This window comes from Orcinus orca, chromosome 4 (assembly GCF_937001465.1).
Source record: "Orcinus orca chromosome 4, mOrcOrc1.1, whole genome shotgun sequence".
NCBI classification, from domain to species: domain Eukaryota; kingdom Metazoa; phylum Chordata; class Mammalia; order Artiodactyla; family Delphinidae; genus Orcinus; species Orcinus orca.
The window spans coordinates 133,097,682-133,120,538 of NC_064562.1; the positions used below are offsets into that span (position 1 = coordinate 133,097,682).

The window sequence follows — 22,857 nt, forward strand, 5'->3', positions numbered from 1 at the left end:
AAAAGTGCAATTAATTTAAAATCTGAAATAAATTTCCATGCAAGCCTTTCTTCTGAAATAAGGCTGAAGGTCAGCGTCCCTATGTGTGCCTGTATATAAGAAAAGAGTCAACTGAGATGGAATTAGCTGAGGTGTGAGTGATGAGAGGCAAGGAAATGGGGGACAGTGGGTGCACATCCCCTTCTGGAGGAAGGAAGGAGACAGCTGAGTCAGAAAAAGTTCCCAGTGTGGGATCCAGGTTATTTCAATGCAGGACATCCTGGCGGTGCTCTAAAATGAACTTGGGGAAAATGGTAAAGACCGTTTGGCTGAGTGAAGTGAGGGGAGGAATATTATAGTCAATTCATTATATGTAACAGAGTCACAAATCAAGTTCTAAAGCATGACAAGCAGAGTCCTCCACCTATTTCTCATGACCCTTCACATGTGAACATAAAGCACCATTTGCACTCTTTGTTCTTTAAAAGGAAGACAGAAAGTTATAGCTCCTGAAAGTCTGTTTCTTGAATTAATAGGACAGAGGTTTATGAATTGTAAAGCACGATACAAGTGTTAGATAATACAATTGATTTGTTATTCCTCTGTACTAGTACATGAATCATTATTTTACTTTGCACTTAATTTGCTGAAGATAGAGAACCTACCCAAGACAAGAAATGTAACACAGGAAAAAATGAGTTGGAGTGAGAGAAGCTTAAGGGAAAACAAAAACAGTAAAACGAAAATAAAGGTAAGAGAATGGGTGATCTCATCTACTAGTGTTTAACCCACCACGGATATTGCTGACTTCCAAACTGCCATGTTTTGTTGTTGTAACCTTTCCCAAGTGAACTCCTGCCTTGTCTTCTCCGTTCCTTCCGTATTTAGTGAGTTGTACCATGGGTCAGATACTGTGCTTATCACTGGACAGTGGGAAGGCAATGGATGGACTAAAATGAGCAGATTTGTAAGAAAAGATAAATTTGCTGGAACCAAGACTGGAGATGCATGGAGACTACTGGGATTTAGTTAGGAGACTAGTGGGAAACCATTCTAGTAACCCAGGTAAGAGACAGCCTGGGTTACAGTGGTGGAATCCCAAATAAAAAGAGCTGCTTAGGAGGTAGATTAGTTAGGAGCTGGCAATGAATCCTGATGTTGGGAGCTAGTGGGGATGCGGGAGATGAAGGGGGAAAGTATGGAGGCTAACCTTCTGCTTTGTCACTTCTGACATAGGAAAAAAGGGAGAAGATGATTAGAGATGGGGGATGAAGGAGGGGAAGATGGACTAGTTGAGTGTTGGATCTATTAATTTTAAGGTGCCTGAGGTACAACCAAATGGGTATAACGGTCTGAACTCGGGTCTGGGCTGGAGAGAGAGATGTGGATCCCATCAACATGCTTGGAAATCCAAGCCACAGGAGTGGATGAGGTGCTCCAGGGAGATGGCCCGGGATAAGAGAGGGCCCAGCATAAACAGAATCGATGATCTCCCTCCAAATCCTGCCTGTATTCTATAGTCTCTATTTTGGCAATAGCATTTTCTCATCACTCAGACCGGATAAGCTCAAGTCAACTTCAGTACAGCTACCGCCTTCCTCATTCCCTTCACTTAGAAAAGGAAAAGCTTCTAGAGTATGTTATTGTCGTTTATACGAGGAATCCAAGCACATCCAATATTAGCTTAGTATCAGTTTTATTCTGCTAGGTGTTTATAAGTCTGTTACCCTGTCAGCCTGTATTCCTTTTGAGTTTGTTATCATTAGGGAAAACGAATCTACCAATTACTATTTACTGAGAGCCTATGCCATGTCCAGCACTGTGCTAAGTAGTTTGCGTTTAATTTTTACAATAGTCCTCTGTAGGACACTTCAGCTCACCACATCAGAATCTTCGGTCCCACCTCATACTGCAGCCACTGATGTAGTGTCCAGCTTCACGCCTGCTCTAACTAACTGCACGAGGAGCCCGTCAGAAGGCGCCTGCCCTGGCCCGCCGAGAACACCTCTCACTTCTGCCCACAGGAGGGCTCTCTGCACTCACTCTCACTCAGCCTGGAGCGTGTGGAGTTAAGGCCTCTGGAGGTCCCCTGTGACCAGTGGGGTATGGCAGCCTGCGGAGCTGCCCCTCCCCCTGCAGTCTCTGTCCTTTTGCGAACAGTTCTGGGTCTCATGTCGTAAGACTTCTCAAAAGCGCCTGGTGGGACTGAGCACCAGCTGCCTGCATGGGTGGACAGCTGGATACCTCGTCCTTCTCCTGGCTTTCCCTTCTCTGTTTTCCCACTCCCAGGCCTGCATTCCTGCTCCCTGGGATCGCACGCGCTAATAAGCTATATGCACGCCAGCTTTTGTCTCAGGCTGTGCCTCCTGGGTGACCCAGGCTGAGACCTCTAAAACTGGCATTTTAGCATTTGTTTTTTAGATGACCAAAGGTACAGAGAGATTATCTAACTTGTTCAAGGTCAACAGAAAAGGCAGAGCCGGGATTCACATGCATCCTTTTCACTGCATCACACTGGCTTGTGACCCACAGCACTCTGCACACAGTATCCACTCACCAACCCAGTTAGAAGCTGGACTAGAAATGCGATTAGGTGGATATAACACAGACATGTTTAAAACTTCTAACGCACATTACATTTTTAGACAGTGCAGAAAGGACGGTTTCACATTAGAGAAAATTCTTGGCTTGTGAGATAGATGAATGCAAATTATGTGTTTGCCTTTACTTCTAAAAATATGGATTTATGAATCAATGAAAGGGTGACAAATTCCCCAAATTTTCCATTTACAAAGATATTCATGGAAACCAATGCATTCTATATCCTGCTACTTTTTACTCTTTCAAACACAAGGCTTCGTTGCCTCTTTATTTGAGGGTGTGTCACAAGGACCCATTAAACCACTCCTGCTGCTGGGTTATTCCCACACGTCAGTGAGCAGTCATGGGCTAGCACGCCCTCCCTGCATCTCCTCTTGTCCTGCAGTTGTTGGTCCATCTCTGAGAGTGGCGTAAGGATGCCAATGCAGAAATCAAACCAATGTCTCAGGAGTACAGAACCTTAGAAATCAATAGAAAATGAAAGTTCTGTGAGAAAAACACAGCCACCCCAGCACAGTACTCCTTTTCACTGATTCTGACAATGGTCCTTAATCTGGCTTCTCATCCATATATATTGCTCTGGGCTCAAATCTCTTAGCTACTCTTTGTGACCCATGTCAACCCATTTAATTCTTTTTTTTTGGTAATGTATTTATTTATTTTTAAATTTGGCATTAAAAAATTTTTTTTTTTTATTTTTTGGCTGCATTGGGTCTTTGTTGCTGCACACGGGCTTTTCTCTAGTTGCAGTGAGCGGGGGGCTACTCTTTGTTGCTTCTCATTGCAGTGGCTTCTCGTTGCAGAGCACGGGCTTTAGGTGCACGGACATCAGCAGTTGCAGCATGCGGGCTCAGTAGTTGTGGCTTAGTTGCTCCGCAGCATGTGGCATCTTCCTGGACCAGGGATCGAACCCATGTCCCCTGCATTGGCAGGCGGATTCCCAACCACTGCGCCACCAGGGAAGTCCCAACCCATTTAATTCTTAACTTCACAATTTCTATGCAAATCATCACTATTGCCTTCTATGAGTCAGGGGTTATTTTATGTTCCTATTCTCTGTGATCACAGATATTCAAGTTGATGATTCATTTGACCTTGTGATCCCAGTTCTTGGACCTTCTTGACTCTGCTGATTGCCCTTTTTTCACATCAACAATAGACAGTCCCTTCTTTGTTCCACAGCTCCTAGCTGCTACCAGGCATAGTCTCTTTGCTACTCCCTGTCCCTCCCTGGGGAAAAAAAAGCAAGATCTTCAACTCCCATCTATCCTTAACAGTATCCCCCTGTGAAAATAGCTAAAACGTGTTGAGCATGTAGTCTGTGCCAGGTACTGTTCCAAGCACTTTACATCTTATACTCCTTAATCCTTACAAGAAACCCTGTGAGACAGGCACTGTCATTATTCTACTATACAGAGAAGGAAACATAGAGAGGGAGTTTAAATGACTTGCCCAAGGTCACAAGGTGAGAGGAGTCAGGATTCAAATTTGCACCATAACCATCACAGCTCCTGCGTGGTCGTCTAAGGACCAAATGAGCTCATGTACATAAGTGCTAGAAGGAGTTCCAAATGCCATGGGATAAGACCTATATTAAGTGTTAGCTTCTATTATTATTATTACTATTATTATTAGTGACTAACTGAACTTGCACTTTATTCATATTCAGATCTCTAGTCTCTCAAGCCCTCCGACCTTACCAAGGATGATCTCACTGGCTAAAATAGACTCTCCTCAGTGTGAACTTCACAAATTGTGATTCCTGTGCTGTCTTTACTGCTCTTTTAAGCCTCTAGGAGCCTGCTGACCCTGTTACCACCGTGCCTATTCATGACCTCAGCTCACTCCTGTTCCTCTGTCACAGAGCAGAGAGGACCATGGTACAGGGCAAGTTCTTCCAGGACAACTATACATGATCTGATTGTCGGTACCAGGAAATTTTTTATTGATTTTGCTGAATCTCTAATCTTGAAAAAAACATTCATTTGGTCATTTTACCTCTTCTAACCTCCATACTATGTATTACTTTCTCCTCATTGCCAAAACTCCTTTCCCCTCCATCCTCCCTCCCAAAGGACACACGCATGCGTACGCACTTCTCAGTTCTTCATTGTTGTCAGTGACAGCATCAGTGTTAATTTCTTGGACCCAGAGTCATGATTTTACCCCTTCGTTCCTGCATATAACTAGCTGTTCAATATTGAAACAATTTTCTCCTTCAGTCTCTTCCTTTCTCTAGCTAATATGTGATGTTCACATACACCTGGCTTTCCCTGCCTAACAGCTTTCTGGCTGGAACTCTGTGGTTCTAATTATTACCCATTTACCTTGTACCTTACTTACAGACTTTTCTTCCTAAACAATGTCTTCATTACCCACTGCAGCAATGGCTCCTTGTCTTTTCACTACACCGAATATAAAATGCACGGCTTGGTTTTCCAGCTCTCCCTCGGAAGGGTCTTCTAACTTCCACTTGTTCATCCTCTTACTTTCCATCCCTAGTCAGTGAGCCTTCTGACCAGTCAGACTAGCCATCATGTCTGTTCCATGAATATGCCCACTTCATGGTGTTCCTGGAGTACCTTCATGCTCTCCCCTCTCCAAATCCTACACACTTCAGAGATCCGGCTGCAGTCTCACCTCCTCCATTAACAGTAAGGATGGGCTACACTGATCATCGTCAGTCTCCTCTACTGACCACTTATAGCCCACGTTATCAAACAACACAGGACTTACTAGATACTTTCTGGCATTAATCACCATTGTTTCATGAAACTGTGCAAACTCCTTGATAACAGAAGCCGAATTTTATACTTTTATAGCTCTCTTTCTGCCTAGCAAAGTACCAGGCCCCAGTAACTGCACATTATCTCTTTGCCTAAAATGTAGGATAATTTCACTATATTTATAAAACACCAATCCTGACTCTAACCAAATAAATGCATCTACAAGAGTCCTCTTATATTGATGGCAGGCCTAACGTGGGGAAATTTCTCCACATAAGCAGATGTCTGCGCTTCAGCCATTTTGTTCCTATGACTGCCTATTTTTAAAAGAATAATTCAATAACTATCTGGAATCACTCTTGCCTCCATCCACCCATGTGGGAGAAGAAAGCACAAGCAGTGAACTCTTCTCTCAAAGATTTCACTGGTGTACTTGAAGCGCTCTTCACAATGGCAATCTTCCTAGGCCAAGAAGGAATCAAAGAATCAGATACTGAATCGAAACACAGTTTCCTAAACAAGGAAAATCTTACTTCAATTTAATTTTCTGAAAAGATGTTCAACAAGCACAAATGACAGAGTTCAGTTTCTAACTTTGCTACCATATGAGGGCTTTTTTGTCTTTTTGATATATTACTTTTACTTTTGTGTCTTACTGTTTTGGTTTTCTTTATAGAGTGTTTGAATATCTGATGAGGTCTGGACACAGTACACCTTTTTAGAAGTTAGTTCTTTATATGGAAATGTTTCTGATACTCTTAGTCTCCAAAGAGTCCCCTGGTTAAGAAAATCCTACTGGAGGTATCACTCGTTTACCACTAGGGAAAGGAAAAAAAGAAACATCCCTGGGAAATTCTTGGTTTCCTTTACTCAAACCACAAGGATGTAGGAAGAAATAAATATCTCTGAAACTCCTTTAATTTTTTTAAAAGTTATTATTACTTAGTGTAAGTCTGCTCTGCGGTGTATGTGAAAGCAAGATTGTGTGGTCTGACTTTTTCCCAGGACTTTTTTTTTTTTTCAAAGAGAGGATGACGTTTCTCCAGATGTTTTTCCGGGTAATTATTTTTAAATAAACAAAGGAAAAAATAGCTTAGTGGTTTTTTTCACTCCAAAGCAGGGCAGTATGGCAATCCATACACTAATAATCCATATCCTAATGATATGATGTTCAGTGCTGAGGCAGGAAGAGAAGGCAGCACCGCTGGCTCTCATCCTTAGGCCGTGCTTAACTCTGCGCTGTAAATCTTTTCACGTCGTTGTTTCCTTCCATAATTACTCCTGTGTTGATGGGAGGCTCAGGACCACAATCACATGACAAAGCACAGGGTACAAAGGACATGTCACCCAGTCAGTTCTCCAAAACATTAGACTTTAAAGAGGAGACAGCAAGCCTCTGATAGTCAGGCAAGAGCTTGCTATCTTCTCCCATCAAAGGTCAGCAGAGGACACGGTTGCTACATCGCTACAATTCTTTTTGCATGAAGTTTTCCGTTTACTGTATTTAGATAAAGGGAATGTGATTAGAGAGCTTTCTGAAATTCCCTCAAGATATCAGACATGTGGAATTTCCTAGAGAGATCTATGCTTTAGTTGAATCACTTGCATACCTTAAAAATGCTCTGTAGTAAGAGATTTCACCATTAAAACGTATGCCTTTCAACTAACTTGCTTCAAGAAAATAAAAATGTCACAGTGGCTCAAAAATCTGATGAAAAGTGATATCACCTTTATTATCTCATTTGTCATTGCAAATGTTACTTAAGCGTGGTTCAGAAGGGAGCCTGAAAAGCTTGTCTGAAGAGTTAGTATCTTACTCGCAACATCAGCCAAGATGCAGGCTTCAGCTCCTAAGATTTATTTAACACTTAGATATGTACCAGGCATTCTACCTGGTAGTGATGTGTGTTATGTCTTAAAACTTATATGAACCCTATGAGGTAGGAATGCTGTTATCTCGATTTCACAAGCCAGGAAATGGAGGTGTAGAGAGAGGAGTGTCCTGCCCATGGTCACACAGGAACTCTGTGGCAGAGGTAGGATTTGAATCCAAGTCTGACCCCAGAGCCCAAAGTCTCCAACACTGTGTTCCATTGCCTTCGCTAAGACCAAAAGCCTCTTTCTAGGCAGCATTTACTAAGTACTTAGGATAGAGCTAAGCACTTTTCAAATATTATCTTTTATTCCAGGGTGAAATTCTACCTTTTCTGATCTACTCTTAACAGTTTTCCAATGAAGCTCCTAAGCTGGGTGTATATAAACAAAAGCAAAACGCTTGGTAATTATCTAATGAAATAAGATTCTCAACATAAATAGTTTTTGAACTTCAGGCCAGAGATGTTACCAACACAATATTGGACTTGCATTATTTTTTCCATTTCCCTTAAATAAAACCAGAGTATATTATGGGACCTTGACCAACTGAAATTTTGTACCATCAAATTATGCTGTGGCTTTTACTTTTAAAACTACAATTTAAAAGAAACAATCTCTTCTGTTGCTGGGGTGAATGCCTTACCGCTGTATGTAAGAGTTATTCACACCGCGGTGATCCAAATCGTGGCTTAAGGCAGCAATCAGCAGTGCGAGTATCTCCAGGTCAGTCAGCCTGTTCTGCACGACCGAAGAGCAGAAGAAAGAAAGAGAAAGAACAATTTGGTAAAGCGCATTATACCACCTCTTTCCACCAATCACGTGGTTTTCTCCTTAGTGCTTTACATATGTGCTTTCTAGTCACATAGGACTCACGCTAGAATCCTATTCTGCAGGCAATCAGTCGTACTTTGTTTTCAGAATGGGATTATCATTATCAACCGAAAAAGTTCAAATGCCTCAAATAATCAATAACCTGTCCACCTATAGTCTATATATATATATATATTTCTTTTTAAAGAAGATGTTGGGGGTAGGAGTTTATTAATTAATTAACTTATTTTTGCTGTGTTGGGTCTTCGTTTTCTGTGCGAGGGCTTTCTCTAGTTGTGGCAAGTGGGGTCCACTCTCTTCATCGCGGTGCGCGGGCCTCTCACTATCGCAGCCTCTCATTGCGGAGCACAGGCTCCAGACGCGCAGGCTCAGTAGTAGTGGCTCACGGGCCTAGTTGCTCTGCGGCATGTGGGATCTTCCTAGACCAGGGCTCGAACCTGTGTCCCCTGCATTGGCAGGCAGATTCTCAACCACTGCGCCACCAGGGAAGCCCCACCCTATTTCTTATAAATGTTTGCTATGGCAGGAAAGTACTACTATGGTATCTGATATGGCTTCTTGGACAACAATCACTTTTTTTAGCTCTAGCCAGCTAAAATGTGCACTCTATGAAAGTAGAGACAGAGAATAACATTTTTAGAATTTATTAAATAAAAAAGAGCATGGAAGCTCTGAATTAAAAACAGTTTTATGATGTATGCCTGGAATCACTGACATAGAATAACTTGTCGATTCCCACTGAAGTTAGAATCTAAGGACAGAGATATGAAAAATTTGGCCCAGAAAAGAACGAATTACTTGAACGTTTCCTGCATTGATCTTCCTGTAAACAGTCTCTGGTCAATGTATATGAAACCAAAACCGTTTCCATGAAATAGTACTTATAAAATTAACAGAGTGCTCCAGAGAAAATGTGACAGAGAACCCTGGACTCATCTATGGAGCCAAGTTCAGGACCTGAGTGGTTTTTGAGGAATTCTACTATGGAGCAGGTTGAATGTGAACATGAGAAATTTGATACTTTTCTTATATTGTAGAGTTTTCTTCTGAAGGAAGCATTTATTTGCCCAAAGGCTATTTAGTTTAACATGAAGCTATTTTAAAGATTTTTAAAAATAGGCCATATATATTATATATGAAAGAAAATTAGAAATTATTTTGCCATACCAGTCTTCCTTAATTAACAAAATGTAATTTATTTTGTAAGTGGCATTAAATATTATTCTCAATCGTCATTAGTGCACATTAAAAAAACACTTGAAAGAATATGCTGTATTCTTGCAGCAAAGCAACAAAATGTCTTAAATATATAAATGGCTCTAAGAAGTACCTGAATTTTGCCTGCTTTTAGTGCGGCAAACATGCACTGAGCTGTATTAAAGGCATGTCTCCAATTATGATAGGCAACATTCTTCCGATAGTTCTTCTTAACACTTAAAATCCACCTGCAAAGAACCTTTAGGAAATAAAGCGTTAAGTAGTAAAAATAACTGCTGACATTTATCACACATTTATTAATCTTCACGCAATGTACAAAGCATTTACATCGAACTCCCGGGACTCTGAGGGAGGCACTACCATTTTGATTATTGTACAGATGAGGAAAGTGACATTCAGAGACTTGCCCAAGGTCACAGTGCTTGTAACCTCAGCAGTTTGACTTCAGAGCCTACCATGCAAACCACCGTGCTAACTAAATTAGATGTGAAATGCAAGGCAGCTCGAAGAAAGGTACTTTTGTCATGGGTAGGGCACAGACTAGCTTTTTAAAAGATATTATGTCCATGTGTCATCAATTAGGAGAGTCCAAGTAGGCAGTCACATGTGCATGAATTCACTCTCAGGGAGCCATGCAAGCAGCCAGTCTCCAGTTCTTCTCATGCTCCCATTCTGTATGTCTGCAAAAGTAATGGTGTGAGGCTCTGGGGATGGCTTGGGGGCAAGGCACACAGCACATGTCCAAGGACAAACTGGAGCTCCAAGTCCCAATCTTTGTCCCTTTTAAACTATGCTTAAATATTCAGGCAGAGTTACTGCTTGGTTACCAAGAAGTAATTAACAAAAAATAATATATGCAACATAAAGCCCTGGCGTGTGTGTGTGTGTGTGTGTGTGTGTGTGTGTTATACACATATTTTAAAAGATGGGGAAAAAAAGGATAGATTTCAGAAAAATCTCACAAGCTGGGTTTAATTCAACTCCTTAGTGGTGTATTCAGTAAAATCCCCAGGGATTCATGGGCTGTAAGTTTGATAATTTTGTGTTTGTGTTAGCATCAGAGTCTGCCTCTCTTCAATACTGAATGATTTACTATACTTTTGGGGATCTCTAAAAATAAATATGTGCTTCTCCCTACGTGTATCACTGGAGATATTTCAAACACAAAGGGCATTGCCCTGGGGAATAGAAAAAGTACCAGGGAAACGAATGTTGCTTTAACAATATTCAACACAGTTTGATTGGCTGCAAAAGTAGGCCAAAAACAAGGTTTCTTCTTTGTTGGTAGAAATTGTTTATAGAGGATTTGGCAGAAAAATCAATGCTTTCATATCCTCCCTTTTCTTTTCAGGTCTCTTTGTTCCTGTTCTATGACGCAGTTCACAGGGAATTCTGATAAAAAGAACCCAAATGTCCCCTAGCTCTTTCACCCCCGAGTAACCATATTTCCCAGAGGATTTCCGTATGCCTAAGGTTGACGTGCTAACCTGAAGTACACTGCAGCATGACCATTTCTCAACAAAGTCGACCCCGAAGATGATAGATTTATCTAATTAGGAGAATTTTAAGTAAGAGCAATTAATTTTCTTTGATATGCTTAGAAAGTGAAGTGTCATGGAAAATTACTGGCGATTAATTAAAGAGTCAAGGAAAATAAGCAGGAAAACCCAGAAATTTAACCTATGGACATATCTCTTTACTAATCATAAATCTGTAGATATAATTAAATAGGCACTTATGCATATAATGTGAAATAATGACCAAAATGACTTTATGAAACCTAATTCCTGATGGACTACTCTATTCTGCTTCTTTTTATTATCTGGCCACACTGCGTGGCTTGTGGGATCTTAGTTCCCCGAACAGGGATTAAACCCAGGCCATGGCAGTGAAAGCACTGAGTCCTAACCACTGGACCGCCAGGGAACTCCCTATACTGCTTCTATGGAAATGGGCCTATTGAACTAGGTAACCCAATGGATACCCAACTGTATCTAATTAATAACTAGATTCAAGTACAGTTTTGGATTCTGTTATCAAATGTTCTTAACAGCGTTTAGGAAAATTATGGTCAGATCTGCTTAATGCTTGGTGGATATGCCTGGCGTGTTCAAATCTGTAGTACAATCTTTTGTACAGGACTACTGAGTAATTATGTGCAGTTTGGAAGACCCTAGGGAGCATGCTCAATACACTGAATCAGTCTCCAACATTAGGCTCCCTAAGTCCTGCACGGCATCCTTAAGATGCTATGGGAGAAAGCGAAGAAAGAAAAAACACAGCTTAGCTCCTGCCTTCAAGAATTTCAATCAGTAGTGAGTGAAAGTAACAAAAGCACACATATAAAGGAAATAAATTCACATAAAAATGAGAGCACAAATTTATAAACTGTCAATAGCATTCCAAGTGGCATGAAGTCAATCCTAGGGTTCTCCCAGAAATAGAGATTTTTAAGTCAGGCTCTGAGGAAAAGTATGTTATGGCACAACATACTTGGAGCAGACTTGGAAGTGGAGCCATCCTGTCCATTCAGGGGAGGAACGACACGTAAAAGACAGAAGGTCAAGGAAAACAAGTACAGCACACGCAGATTTGTTGGAGTAGAGTTGAAGAATCTGCTTCAGAGATCAGCAAGAATTATAGGAGAGTAACTCAAGATTTGGAAGCCAAGCAGAGACAGGAAGATCTGACATAACTTTCAGTAGGAAATATTCTTTGTCGGGGCACTTCATGGTGCTTAACATCCTCTCTAGCAGTCACATTTTAATTTTATCATCCTAAAATTATATCTGAAATGTACAGTGACAATAATATCTCAAATAAACAAAACCAGAAGAGTCACTAAGGCAGGAAGGCCAACCAGAATAATAGCAATGTTCGTGTTGATGTTGGCCGGAATTAGAATAGGAGTTATTCAAACAGAAAATGAGAGTAGATGAATGAGACATCGAGGAGAAATGTCTGCCTAATGGATAAACATTCAAGGAAAGGTAAAAATAAAAGACTGTAAAAGAAATTCTCAGTGACTATCTTCATACCCAACACTCAAATGCTATCTAAAAGCTTATGTTTTTAAGAAATAAGAAATAAATCAACTTATATAAGAATTTCATAAATAGGTACAAGGATCATATTCCTGTTCTGTCCAGGCCCTTTCAACAGAATCAGCACTAGTGTAAAGTATGGGCGATCTCAGGAATGGAAAGGGATTTGAGCCGCTATCTAGGTTTAGAAGTTCCGTGACTAGCAAGAAGCAGAACTGAGATTTGCGTTTAGAACTTCTGGCTCTAAATGAGATCTTCATTCCATTAATAGAAGAGGCTTTTTAAAATGAGCCCTATAACCTACCACAGAGAAATCTGATAGGGAAATATAACCATGGTCAAATTTGGTCTAAGGAAGGGATAACTGACATGTACTCTACACCTGTGTGTTAATCGAAATATACAAGGGTGCACACATACACATGCATGCAAATAGACAATCTCACAGATGCATGTGTAATTCTCACAGGACTCCCGCTGGGGAGGTCGTACCACTATTCCCAATGAACAGATTACAAAACTGAGAATGTGAGAGATTAACTGCCCAAAGAAGTCAGAGGTAATCACTAGTTGAGCTATGACTCAAAATCCATGAACTTTCTACTCCACCATGCTATGTCAATTTCTTCATTTGTAAAACAGGGACAATAACAACCAAAGAACCTTTCTTGAGAGCTTCTTAAAATAATTAAATGATATGATCTCTTAATCAACACGCTCTTATAGGAGTGAAGTATTACTAGAGAAGAGTCTACAGACAGTTGGTCTTTGTTTTCACCCAAGAGTAATATAAACCGGTTAAATTAAAGAAAGAACTAGATTCGGGCCCCCAGTAATACCAGAAATGACACTGTATTAACCTTAGCTATATTAGCCCTCAGTTTTCATGCCTCAGTGAGGCTTTGAGAGCAGGGACGAATCATCACTGAAATGTGTACCTAGCACAGTACAGGATACACTGCTTACTGTTAATAAATATTCATTTTATGAATGAATGGATTGCTGGATAGTGGAGGCCTTCAAGGTATTTACATTTCCAGATAGGAAATCTGTACGAGGAGACTAGACATTCACCTGACTGGAAAAAAAGTAGTTTTAAAGGCAAATTACTGATTTTTTTTTTTTCATATCGGCCTTTCTATTCTCCCTTATTCTTTGATGAGATACACGTAGCCATTATGAAACAGAATAGAATTCCCTGATATCTCCCAACTGGTATTAGAAGGTATTGATTTCAGTCTTGCTATTTTCTGAGAGGCGAATAAGGTAATCGACGGGGGTTAAAATCAGTTTTCATCTTCACTCCATATGGGTGACCCTGTTTGAACCAAGAGCTTGGCTTCACATCAACCTCTTCACTCCCTCACTTCCAAAGGAGTTCACTCTGTTTTGGTCCTTCTTTCTACTGTGTTATCGTAACCTCCACAATCAGATCACGTTACTTCCCTACTTAAAATTCCTCAGTGACTCACCATTGTTTTCAGGATAAAATCCAAATTCCTCTGAATAGTGTACAAGGTTCTACAGAATCTGCTTCTTGGTTGCTTTTCTCAGCCCCTCTCCAGTGCTCCATGCCTCCAACCCCGCTTTCTGTCATCCTGCCTTTGCACACGCTGCTCTCACTGTTGGGAATATTCTCCCCTATTCTTCAACCTGGTGCTTGATACATGTGGGAACCCAATACATGTCTTTTTAATGGTTGATAACTTTTCTTTAAACACGCTGGGTATGCATTAGGTGACAGTATATGAATCTCTGAAACTTAAAAATCCTTATTCCATACTAGTGTCCAAAACTAATTCTCTCCCTTACACACACACACACACACACACACACACACGCTTTCCAGAGGACACCACTGCATTCCTACCTCATGTTTCATCTGGAAGTTCTGCACAAGGTTGAGGTCAGTGAACATCCGGATTGTGCACAGTGCCGTTTCCAGGTCAGACAGCTCAAAGTCACTGAAGCTGAAGTCGGTGATTTTAAGTGTCTGGGCAGATGGTACCATGGCAGCCTTAGGTAAGGGGAGAAGAAGAAAGTGAGATAAAGCTGTTAAAGCAGCAGTGATTCACAAAGTTTTCTTGCTTTGCTATGGGGAAATAGCACACTGTGTTTATTTTTTTTCCTTTTAATGTCATATACTAGAAATCTTTTAATGTAGAAGTTACTCCATTTTTTTTTTTTTAAACTGAGCCACATGTGGGTAACTAATATGGTTCCAGGTAGGCCAGGTGGAGGAGAGAGGGTAACTGTACCTAGAACAGCAGGCAGAACTAAGGACTCCAGTGATCCTGCCCCTTTATACCTCCTCAGTGTTATTCGTTCAACAGATACTTATTGAGTAATTATTGGCCCCGTCCCAGAGGATAAGTGGTGAGCAGGATAATGATAATGTTCTAAGCATTTTACATTTAATCCTCAAGACAACCTTATGAAATCGATACTCTAGCTCCATTGTTCAAGTACAGAAACGTGAGCATGGATGAACACTTCCTTACCCATGGTGGCACAGCCAGGTAAGGACTGGAGCCTGGCTTCCAGTGCAGACAGATTATGCTGCTCTCAGATTTGACACAATCTCTAATCTAGAGACTAACAGAACCTACTTTACTCAAGCCTGACCACAAGAATCACCTAGGGTGCCTATTAAAAATAGAATTAGTGGGCTTCCCTGGTGGCGCAGTGGTTGAGAGTCCGCCTGCCGATGCAGGGGACACGGGTTCATGCCCCGGTCCGGGAGGATCCCACATGCCACGGAGCGGCTGCGCCTGTGAGCCATGGCCGCTGAGCCTGCACATCCGGAGCCTGTGCTCCGCAACGGGAGAGGCCACGACAGTGAGAGCCCCGCATACCGCAAAAAAAAAAAAAAAAAAAAAATAAGTGATTCTGATTCAGTAGGTCTGGGATGGGTTAAGAAACTGGTGTTTTGGAGGGGGATCTGTGTTTTAATTAACATCCTCAGTTTTGATTTGTTAGTCATTTAATTGTAGTAAAACACTTGCAATTTCTTCAAATACACCTTGCTCTTTTTTTTTTTTAAATCAATGTTCCTTTTACCTCCTGCTTCTCCTACTTTCTTTAACTAAAGAACTTAAGACACAGTTCCCATCCAAAGAAGAGTTAAATGCCCTTCAGAGCTAATCCCACCTTGGGAATACCTGTTTAATTACACGAAGTTCACTATAATGTAATTTCTTGTTTATCTGTCTCCTAAATACACTGCGACTGACAGGTGGGGCTGTACCTTACACATCTTTGTATCCATTGTGTCTACTGATGGATACAGTTTTGATATTTGTTAATATGAATATTTATTAAATGAATGGAAGGGGGAAAATCTTATTCCCTTCACTTAATTTGAGTTATAAGTTCTGGTTTTAAGGTCCCAAAACTTCTTAGGAGAGTGGAGCCCATTAACTTGAGTTAGAAAACTAGCAGACCTGGCAAATGCATTCCAATTCGTTTGGTTTGGTACTGAATATTTTTTAAAAACCACCGAATTTGTTATACTATTTAAAAATTGGGAGAGTTTTAAAAATAAAACAGGATTTCTGGCGTCTCCTGGAAAATCCGGCCACGTTGAGCCCCAATTCCCATGAAGCAATGCTGGCCACAGCCGAGGCCCCCCGGCTCCCTCATACTGAGCAAAGCTGTCAGGCTTCTCTCCTAGATTTCCTGCCGTGCCCCTGCCGGCATGAGAACTTGTAAGAACCCCACTTCTCCATCCCCTTGACTATTCACTCTGCCAGCACTGTAACTGCCTTAGCCAGATGTGGCTGAGATTGACGTGATGAAAAGAGGCTTTAACTTGGTGTGGGGCAGAGGGAAGAAAACCAGGTTCTTTCCAATGTTTTTTCCTTGATTCCCTCCAAACCCCTTAAATTTCTTCTGAGAATCTGGTATATCACTTCTCTGCCTTCCCTCCATCTTTTATGAAGTAAAAAGGTCAAAACTACTAAAACTTTATGGAGCAATCTAGAACTTTCCCTACCAGCCTGAGGGCGCGCGCACATTCTCTGCTCATCAGGACCCTCGTGTTTTACTTACATATACCAGACCTGATTAAACTTTAAAAGAATGTCACCCTCTTCATACTCCAAACCAAGACTCTTTTGCCCAAGCCCAAAATTCATGAGGAAATACGCCTTCTGTTCAGTCAATTCGACAGGCTAACGCGTGGGCTGAACTAGGGGAAGAAAGGAGGGCTGAAAATGCACCGAGAAAGGGTAGCGCTGTTTACACCAGCCTCCAACATCGAGACGGAGCAGACAGCTTGAGGGGACCGGGGAAGTGTGGAGGTGGGAGTAGGCCCACCTTTTAACTCAGAGCAGATGACAGCTGCTTCCCTTAAATATTGCACAAGAGAACAGATGTTTGTTCCTTAGGGCATCATTATTCTTAGAGCAGGAAGTTTTCCCTCTTTCCTTCCACAACGGATATTCTAAACACAACGGGATGAAGACGGCCAACATGGCTTGTGCCTCGCCCCATTATACACTCTAACTCCCGACCGCTCTCTCCTGAGAGCAAAGACGCTTCTCTTCTGCTTGTTCAGCCACGTCACACCACGACTCAACCTTTCTAAGCTGACCTGGGGGGATGTGCAGACATTTTCCTTCAGAACCTTGTGGTCAGTGATACAGAGGTTCGGAATTCTCGGGATCGATTGCTAATAAGCCATGAGAAAGTCACACATCATTTAAAGCTCTCGTAAACTGCTTCTCTGACCATCACAAGAGAATTCAACTTTCTGTCTGCCCTGAAAGGGCTTGGGATAAAGGGGATTTTAAGTAAAACATATTGCCTGTCATTCTAACTTACCATTTTATAAAACGAAATAGTCTACATCTTACTAATAGCAGGGAAAAAATATGTGGTATTTCTGGGAGAGGTTATGTATATACAATTCTGGATTTTTATAGCTTCCTTCACTGAACGTTTGATTTGTTAGAATTTGCAAAGTGAGACTTCTGACTTTGTTTTTCTTTGGGGGATAATATAACTTATTGCATCATGATGCTGAAGACAAACAAGTAACATATTTTATAGATTCTGTAAAGCTATAAATGTGTATATGTATTATGGTTGACTAATCCAATTCGAACTTCTGGAACTACGATACCACCTAATACTGCACAATACTGCTTATTTCCCCACATGAAAGCACAGTGCCTGTGAATTCTCAGGCAATAGCAATTAGATATTTTAGTGCTTCATCTGAATATAGTTAAGCCTTTCTAGGGTTGGGAGTTCTAATTTGTGTCAAATTAACCAAATACGGGATATAAAGAATATACAAAGCTCCCTGGGTTAAAGATTCAACCTGGCAAACCGTTTGGTAGTACAAAGTCATTTTTCTTCTGAGTTCTTTAATTATATCTGCCACTCAAACTCATAAAGAAACTAGTTACCTCTCGTGACTCTTTAGAGGAAATTCTTCATTCAAGTTCCTTTTTTATGACTCTTTTTTCTAAAGTCTTGATCCCTTTTCACCATTCTTGCAAAAATTAAACAAAACAAAACAAAACTCTGGAAGTGAAATTCACTAAGGGTGGAACTGGACATATCCTTGGGAGTAGGACTGGATTGGGTTAAAGGAAGCAGTATTCAGAGCTACAAAAATACTTTAACTGCTCAGTGATCTTTAATTAAAACCAGCTGTTCTGAGTACCGTCTGACTGATGAGGATCTATATAATAAACTGATCACCAGCCGGCATTATCCTAGATCAGCTACCACATCTGCATCTGGCATTAGATAATGATCATAAAAAGAGAAACCTGAAAGCAAGGTGAAGCACACGGTAAAGGAATGTTTGCTATTAGGGGTTCTAGTCCCGATGCCCCACTGACTCTGTCACCCTGAACAAGATGTTCAACCTCTGCCCATTTTCTCACCTGTAAAATGAGGGGGTTGTCTCTAAGGTTTCATTTATCTCTGTGTCCACAGGACTCCAGGATCTATAACTGCCTTCTCACTTTGGAATCCAAGGCCACCCTGTGAGTGGCATCTAAATCTTGCCAGCGACCTTCCTGTACAGGCCCAAGCTCCGTCTCTGACTCTCTCACCATTTAAGGTAAATGGATGGTGCTCCTTAGCTGTTACGGTGATGCTATGCTTTTCATGGGTACGTGGTAGCCTCTATACTTACTGCAATAATGCTCTAAATGAAAAATTGAGTTTTTGGAAATTGCCATCATTTGACTTTTTTATGCAAGGTGGGGAGAGGTGTCTATGTTTTTGCCATTTGTTTTCAAGGTTAATTAATGCTGTCTCTTTCACTTCCGGGTCTCTGTGGTAGATACTGTAGCAAGACTCCATTAACATAACATCTATTTCAACCTTTTCCTAGTGAGCCTTCATTTTCTGAAGAGTTAAGAAAGCTCAAAAATGTATTTCGCTGACTCCCTTTCAGCTAGGGTTCCAGATGAAATTTGGTTTCTTCAATGAGGTATACCTGAATTTCAAACTAACACAGTGCCTACCACACGAGGAACCCATTTTTCTAAAATGTGGTTCCAGAGGGTGTTATGCAGCTGTGGAGACTTCAGCTCTGGCAGCAGCTTTCTCACTCCCAAAATATGCTGCGATGGTTCATTCTGGAAGGAGATGGCCTAGTGGCTTTCTGATTCTGGCTTACATGAAAGTTTCCAAAGTGAGCCAGATCTCGAAACCCACACACATTCTTATCCTGTAGGCTGCTGAATGACGGTGCAGGATGAAATCACAGACTTGCCGTATCTCTTATGTGAACATTAGAGCATTGATCAGGAGCAAGTGGGTCACCAAGAATGGAACTGAGACATTTAAGAAGATGTGGATAACTACACATATCCCAAACCATTCACTCTAGACTACGTCTATAGTATATAATTTCATGATGCCTATACTTTACAGTCATAGCTTTTTTTTCGGATAATTATATAATATTATATAATTAAGTTATACATATAGTCCTTCACTATTCTTTAAGTTCCAAGAGGACAGAGATTGATTACTTCTTGTTATATTTGTAACACCTAATATAATACCCACATAAAATAGGAGATAAATGTGAATGTATAAATGAAAAACTTTTTGTGATCATCAAGCATCTAGTCAGTTCTTCATAATATTTACTTTAATTTGGCAAAGAGCTATAACACAAACATTAGTAATGAACCATGCTGAGTGAGACACAACGGATAAATTATAGACTATGACTTCTTCTCTTACAGTTCAATTATTCACTTTATTTACTTTTGAAAAATTTTTTATAGCTGAATTCCCTCTTTCATCTGCACAATGAATACTTCGCTACTGTAATTTAAAAAACTCAGCTTCAGCTTGTTTTAAGTGTCATTAAATTTTGATTGATTCACTTGCAAGAACACTGGAAACTCGGGATGGGAAAGCAATGACCAAAAGTTTTCTACTTTTTAGCAGCTCTGGGTAGGATGTTACTTAAAATGGTCAACTCTAGATAACTCCCCTCAAGTAGAGAATTGGTTACACTTCACAAACAAAAGGCTTACATTTATTTTAGAACACATGGTGCTTTTTTCTTCCTACCTGTTTTCCACCCACCTGTTGTTCTTTTTTGGCTAATTCAAAAATGAGTGCATACTTTTGTATGGTTGTTAGCATAACTGACACCATCTTGGGCCCATACAGTTCCTCCTGTCCTTCCACTGACCCTCCCCAGGGCTGTACTATATGGTAAATCATTTCTCCGTCATCAAGGGCTTTGTAGTTAATAGATATTTTTAACAATCATTAGGTCCAGGTGGCCTCTATGCTCTGTTAGCTCCAAACAATGATGAAGACCTTCACTGACGAATTCCCAGCACCCCTGAGACTAGCTACCCATTCATAAATCTTGACTTAGGAATGCACTCCCTGTTTCCAAGCACATACCCGTATACCCTAGATTAACCATAAAATTGTCCCAGTGGCCCCTCGGTGGTGTGGAGTGCAGCTGTGAATGCTTCCAAATTGTTGTCCATCCGATCCTGCCCTGTAAGTTACACTACGATGAACTGATCCATTGATTGTGTGGAGCTGCCTGCCTTGTTTTTCAGTCTCAAGATACCTTCTCAGTTTGGTGGGCACTTTTCATTCCCTCCATCCCCCAACAACTTTCCTGATGGTGCATAATTAGAATGGTTTGGGCAAAAAGGCTTGGAACATGACGGAGAAGATGAAGGCCTCAACATTGCTCCTACTACATTAGGAGAACTGCTTTTCCTCCCACTATCACCATTACTAATAATAACTGACACGTAATAGGGGGGGAGGCATATGTACCAGGAACTCTGGTCACTACAACTCTCTAAGTTCTTTCATTATTCTCTTTTTACAAATGAAGAAATTGAGGCTCAGAGAAGTCACAGATTTACCCGAGATCACGGAGCTGGAATCTGAACCTAGACATCTCTCTCTAGACTCACGTTCTTAACCATCATGCTATATTCATGAAAATGAAAGCTCTATGACCAGTTAGCCGCTGTTTTATTCATTTCATCAACTATTAAATTATTTCTAGCTTCATAATCACTTTAAGAAAAAAGAAAGCATAATCTTGTTGAATGCATTGAAGGATCGTGAATTGTGTTATTTCATGCTAGATTATAGGCTTCCTAAAAGTCTGAATTTTCCAGAATCATTCACTCAGTTACTCAACAAAACATGTAAACCAGGTTCCTGTTAAGCAATCACTAAATAGTAGCTATTATTATTATGACTCAAGAACTAACAGTCTGATGGAGAAGATAGACACACAAAAAATTGAAATATATTGTTTAAGTGCAACAACACAAGGATGCTAATAAGTTTGCGTAAGTGATCCCTAACAACACAATGACAGAGAATGTAAGTACACATTTAACTACCTTTTTTAGTCACTTGTAATAGTTAATTTTATGTCGCAACTTGACTGGCCACAGAGTGCCCAAATGAAACATGATTTCTGGGTGTGTCTGTGAGGGTGTTCCTGGATAAGACGAGCATTGGAATCTGTGGACTCAGTAAAGGAGACTGTACTCCCCAACGTGCGAGGGCATCATCCAATCCACTGAGGGCCCGACAGAACAAAAGATGGAAGAAGGAGGAACGTGCCCCTTCTTGCTTCCTCCAAGCCCACTGGAATGGGGTATCTCCTATCTTCTCAGGCACTGGGCCTGGGATTTCAACAATCAGCTCCCCTGCTCTCAGGCCTTTAGACTCAACTCAATGACACCGCTGGTTTTCCTGGGTCTCTAGTCTGCAGACAGCAGACTGTGGACTTCTCAGCCCGCACAAGCATGTGAGCCAACTCCTCAGAATCTCTCTCTCTCTCATTTACGCATATATAAAATCTCCTTCTGCTTCTTTTTCTCTGGAGAATCCTGACTAGTAAGGTCACCTATTTTTCTAAAGTCAAAGAGAATTGTTCCTGAGCTTTATCAGTACCTTACTTAAGACAAATGACAGCCCTTCTTTTATTCAACTATTTCTTATTATGAAATAAGTCCATTTACACAACAAAAAGGGACACACTGGGGTCCCTTTTACACAAGCGTGGAAATGAAACTTTATAGGAAATAATACGTTTATAAAATGTATAGTCTCCTTGAAGCCCATAAATCACATGTTCATGGAAAATAATACACTTGGGTATGGTAAATATAAGGGTCATTTAAAAATTATTGAGTTTCACATTTTTGGCAGATGTCTCATGAAAAAGGTTTATATATTTAGCCTGTGGCAAAGTCTCTGGTAACCTTGGAGGAAAATAAAGACATGTGGCTACACAATTTGCTCAACTGTATAATCTTTACACAAAAAAGGTCACACTGCAATCAAAGGCATTCTGCCTGCCTGAGGTCTGAAGTATCAAATCTCAAGAGCTAAAATAGAAATTACAGAAACAACTCCTAATTGTCAACTCTTAAGAAAGGCCCTTATTCAGAAAGTTATTTATTAAATTCAGTCTGAAAGAAAGGCAGCCACTGAACTTGGTCTTCCATAAAATGTCAAATTCTTCTAATTAGCTTCAGTGTTTTATGAAGGCATTTTGTTACATTACTCCTTGATGTTTATTCGATACAGATGTTAAGAGGGAAGGAGATTTTCCTCAAAGATCCATTCTTTAAGGAAATTATTTTCAGGAATAAAATTAATGTAGGTATTTGATGAGTTTATTGGTAGCCACAAGGAGAGATGCTCAGTCAGGTATTTTAAGTTCTCCTTAAATAGTCCCCATCACTAGCCTGCCTCTTCGGGCACTCTTTTATGCAGAGCAGTTTGGGTCTGGGTCTTTGAACAAAGCCACGCTGACAGCCATCACATTACACTTTACAGAAGGCTAATGTCTCTCTTCCCCACGTTTAACATGCACAGAAAATGTGTTTTCAAAGAAAAAACCCCACACGGTTAGTTTACAAGGCTGTTAGAATATATCTTTCTCTAAGAAGGAATTGGATCCAAATATGAATGAGAAAGAAACCTACTAATACAAAGAGAGGTGAATATTCCAACTCAGCATGTGGAACCAAATCTTAAAGAGAATAAAGAAGTGAATAAGGCCTAGCAGGACTAGATTAGCATATTTTCTTCAATAA

At 40.6% G+C, this 22,857-nt stretch overlaps 1 protein-coding gene and 1 long non-coding RNA gene across 13 annotated transcripts in view; one reads left to right on the top strand and one right to left on the bottom strand.

The window, feature by feature from the left end:
- LOC117199543 (uncharacterized) overlaps positions 1-22,857 on the top strand; it is a 167,427-nt gene that overhangs the window by 89,909 nt on the left and 54,661 nt on the right. For 10 of the 11 annotated variants that reach the window (XR_007476882.1, XR_007476885.1, XR_007476883.1 and 7 more), the window contains one exon: positions 18,227-18,353. This is a non-coding gene — a long non-coding RNA (uncharacterized LOC117199543). Of the gene's footprint in view, positions 1-18,226; positions 18,354-20,624; positions 22,108-22,857 lie in introns of those variants that run through there. The other variant, XR_007476888.1, reaches the window with a different exon arrangement.
- Positions 1-22,857, bottom strand: part of PDE5A (phosphodiesterase 5A) — a 136,796-nt gene that overhangs the window by 19,142 nt on the left and 94,797 nt on the right. For both annotated transcript variants that reach the window (XM_004265087.3, XM_004265088.3), the window contains exons 12-14: positions 14,145-14,291; positions 9,343-9,468; positions 7,825-7,919 (exon numbers count right to left, since the gene is read on the bottom strand). In XM_004265087.3, coding sequence (XP_004265135.1) covers positions 7,825-7,919; positions 9,343-9,468; positions 14,145-14,291 — 368 coding nt within the window. The remainder of the gene's footprint in view (positions 1-7,824; positions 7,920-9,342; positions 9,469-14,144; positions 14,292-22,857) is intronic.